Below are 2,961 nucleotides of genomic sequence, written 5' to 3' on the forward strand. Positions count from 1 at the left end.
TAGGTTTTGATCCCTGTTGCAGATGAATAGTAACAAGTAACATGTATTTCGCACTGACTGTGTACCAGGCTCCAAGTGCATTGCATGCATTAACTCATTTTAGCCTCAGAATAACAATGAGATAGATACTGTTTTTATATCTCTTCACTCAAGGAATATTCACCGAGAGCCCAAACCTGCCAGTCACCATCTGGGCAATGGCGATGCAGCTCGGAACAAAACAGACAGAATCCCTGCCTTTACGGAGCTTTTGTTCTAGTGCAGGCATAGACAGCACGCGGGATAATTAAAAGTGAGTCAGGAGGTGTACCTGCGAGGTGGGGAAGGGGATAAAGCAGGGTTTGGGGCCTGCAGATGGCTGGTGGTGGGGTGTGTTTTTGTAAATAGTCCAGGCCTTGCTGAGAAGGTAACATTTGAAGAGCTCCCCGAAGGAGGTGAAGGATTTGAGGAGCACTGTAGGCACAGAGAGGTTAAGAAACACACTTAGGGTCACACAGCTAGTAAGTTGCAAAGCTGGGATTTGAACCAGGGCTGGCTCCAGAGCCTGGCTTTTAAGGGTTGGGGTATAGGGCTCAATGCAAGATGCCACTCCTGTCCCTGGGACCTTCAGAGTTTGGGGGGAAGACAGGCCATGAGCCCCCTGGCTTCCAGAGAGCTGGAGTCGAAGAGGAGGAGGAGAGACAGACAAGGGGCAGCAGGAAAGGCCAAGGCTTTGGCTCTGAAGCTTCTGACCTCCTGCCCTGTCCTCCCAGAAGGCCAAGATGGATTGGCCACCTGCCGTCAGCTCTTTATTTTAATCTCAGGGGGGGTCTTGGAGCTTGCGCCCCACCCCCACCCCGATCCCGGCCCCTCCTCCCTCCAAGTACTGGGGTGAACCCGCCACACAGCCTCTAATCCGCCAGCACCTTCTCATCCGCCTCCAGCAGCACCCGGCCCTGCAGCCAGGAGACCGCCCGGCCTCACCCATGGGGAACAGCAAAAGTGGGGCCCTGTCCAAGGAGATCCTGGAGGAGCTGCAGCTGAACACCAAGTTCACAGAGGAGGAGCTGTGTGCCTGGTACCAGTCCTTCCTGAAGGACTGTCCCAGCGGCCGCATCACCCGACAGGACTTCCAGAGCATCTACGCCAAGTTCTTCCCCGAAGCCGACCCCAAGGCGTACGCCCAGCATGTGTTCCGAAGCTTCGACGCCAACAGCGACGGCACCCTGGACTTCAAGGAGTACGTCATCGCCCTGCACATGACCTCCGCGGGCAAGACCAACCAGAAGCTGGAGTGGGCCTTCTCCCTCTACGACGTGGACGGCAACGGAGCCATCAGCAAGAACGAAGTGCTGGAGATCGTCATGGTCAGTGTCCAACGCCCCGCGGCGGGACTGGGGCGGGGGTCTGGACCCTTCCTGTGCCGCCGCCCCTGGAGCTCTGGGGTGCTCCGGCTGGGGGCTGGGCTGGCGGGTTGAGTGGGGATCCCGCCTCAGGGGCGCTGATGCACAGGAGGGAGGAGGGGTCTCCAGTAAACGGCGGGCGCTTAATAGAGGGCTGGACGGCCTCCCACAGCTTCGTTTTCCTCCCAAAGAAGAATCTGGGTATTTCCTGTTAGTTACACATTTTGTTTCCTCCCTCCCTTCCTTCCCTCCTTCTTCCCATCCATCCGTCCTTCTGTCCACGTTTCCTTCTGTTCTTCCTTCCAATCTCCACTAAAACGTACTTCCAGACCTTCAACAGTACATATTCAGATTCTTTCCCAAGTAGTTTCAAGTCTATGACATGTTTCAAACACAGAGTAGAAAGAGGCCAGCTTTGGGGGACATGAAATCTGGGTTCTGGTCCTCATGGTCTTTCACAGCCTTGGGACAGGGTACTTCACCCCAGGGTGGTGGGGGGGGGGCTCTGCTTTCACACCTACCGCCCCTCTCCCCAACCACGTGCTCTGGGCTGAGTGCCGGGTCCTCAGGCTCCTTGCTGGCCAGCGCTTCCAAAACACACTCTCCCCTCTTCCCACGCTGGCCCAGCGTCACATCACTTCTGCAAAGAATTTAGGTGTCTTGATAATAGTTTTATTTAATAGTAATAGTAGTTTGTGACACTTAGAAGCATATGCAAAGGACAATTGCAATCGCCTTTAATTCCATCATCTGCAGGGAGAGACCTTCAACATATTTAGTATATACTTTCCCCTCATCTCTATATATTTAAAAATAATTTTAGAACTCTGAGGGGTGCCTGGGGGGCTCAGTCGGTTAAGCATCCGACTTTGGCTCATGATCTCACGGTTCGTGAGTTCGAGCCCCACATCGGGCTCTGTGCTGACAGCTCAGAGCCTGGAGCCTGCTTTGGATTCTGTCCCCCTCTCTCCGCCCCTCCCCTGCTCACACTCTGTGTCTATCAAAAATAAAATAAAGGCATAAAAAATTAAAAAAAAAGAACTATGGCATATCCGTATATGATTTCTATCAGACCTTTTTTCTGTTACGATTTCATTATGTTTTCTGTATCCATAGACCTTCTTCAAAACCATTTTTTCATAGTCGCTTAAACTTCCATCTTCAAGGAAATGCCATAAAAAATATTTAAGCAGCCCTACATTTTTGGGCCATTAGGGTGTTTCTATTTTTTTCGTATGATGTCATTTGAAGTGCTCTTCACTTGGACTCTTTTCCCTGCATCTTTTTAATCCCCCGTACTTACCCCACGTCGTTGCTCTATTTTCCTAATTCCGTGCCTGGTGAGAGGGGAGAATGCCTTTCGTGTTTTATCTGATTTTCTGGTGCATTTGTAATCTTGCTTTCGTTTGCACAGTCCTCCTTCGATTAGGAGAGACCATAAACCAAGTAGCCAAGCGGCTGACTGTGGGCGGCGGACTCTGCTTGGGCCTCCGGTTAAGGGCAGGAACCTCTCTGGCATCCGGCCACGGCCCACAGACTGAGCTCCCGTGGCGGGGGGGGTGGCCTGGGACGGGGGGGG

At 52.7% G+C, this 2,961-nt stretch overlaps 1 protein-coding gene across 1 annotated transcript in view; it reads left to right on the top strand.

Annotated features, from left to right (window-relative positions):
* Positions 1-965: 965 nt before the first annotated feature.
* RCVRN (recoverin) overlaps positions 966-2,961 on the top strand; it is a 6,266-nt gene continuing 4,270 nt past the window's right edge. Inside the window, exon 1 of the mRNA XM_077746545.1 lies at positions 966-1,346. Coding sequence (XP_077602671.1) covers positions 966-1,346 — 381 coding nt within the window. The remainder of the gene's footprint in view (positions 1,347-2,961) is intronic.

This window comes from Crocuta crocuta, unplaced genomic scaffold, assembly GCF_008692635.1.
Source record: "Crocuta crocuta isolate KB4526 unplaced genomic scaffold, BGI_CrCroc_1.0 scaffold139, whole genome shotgun sequence".
NCBI lineage: Eukaryota > Metazoa > Chordata > Mammalia > Carnivora > Hyaenidae > Crocuta > Crocuta crocuta.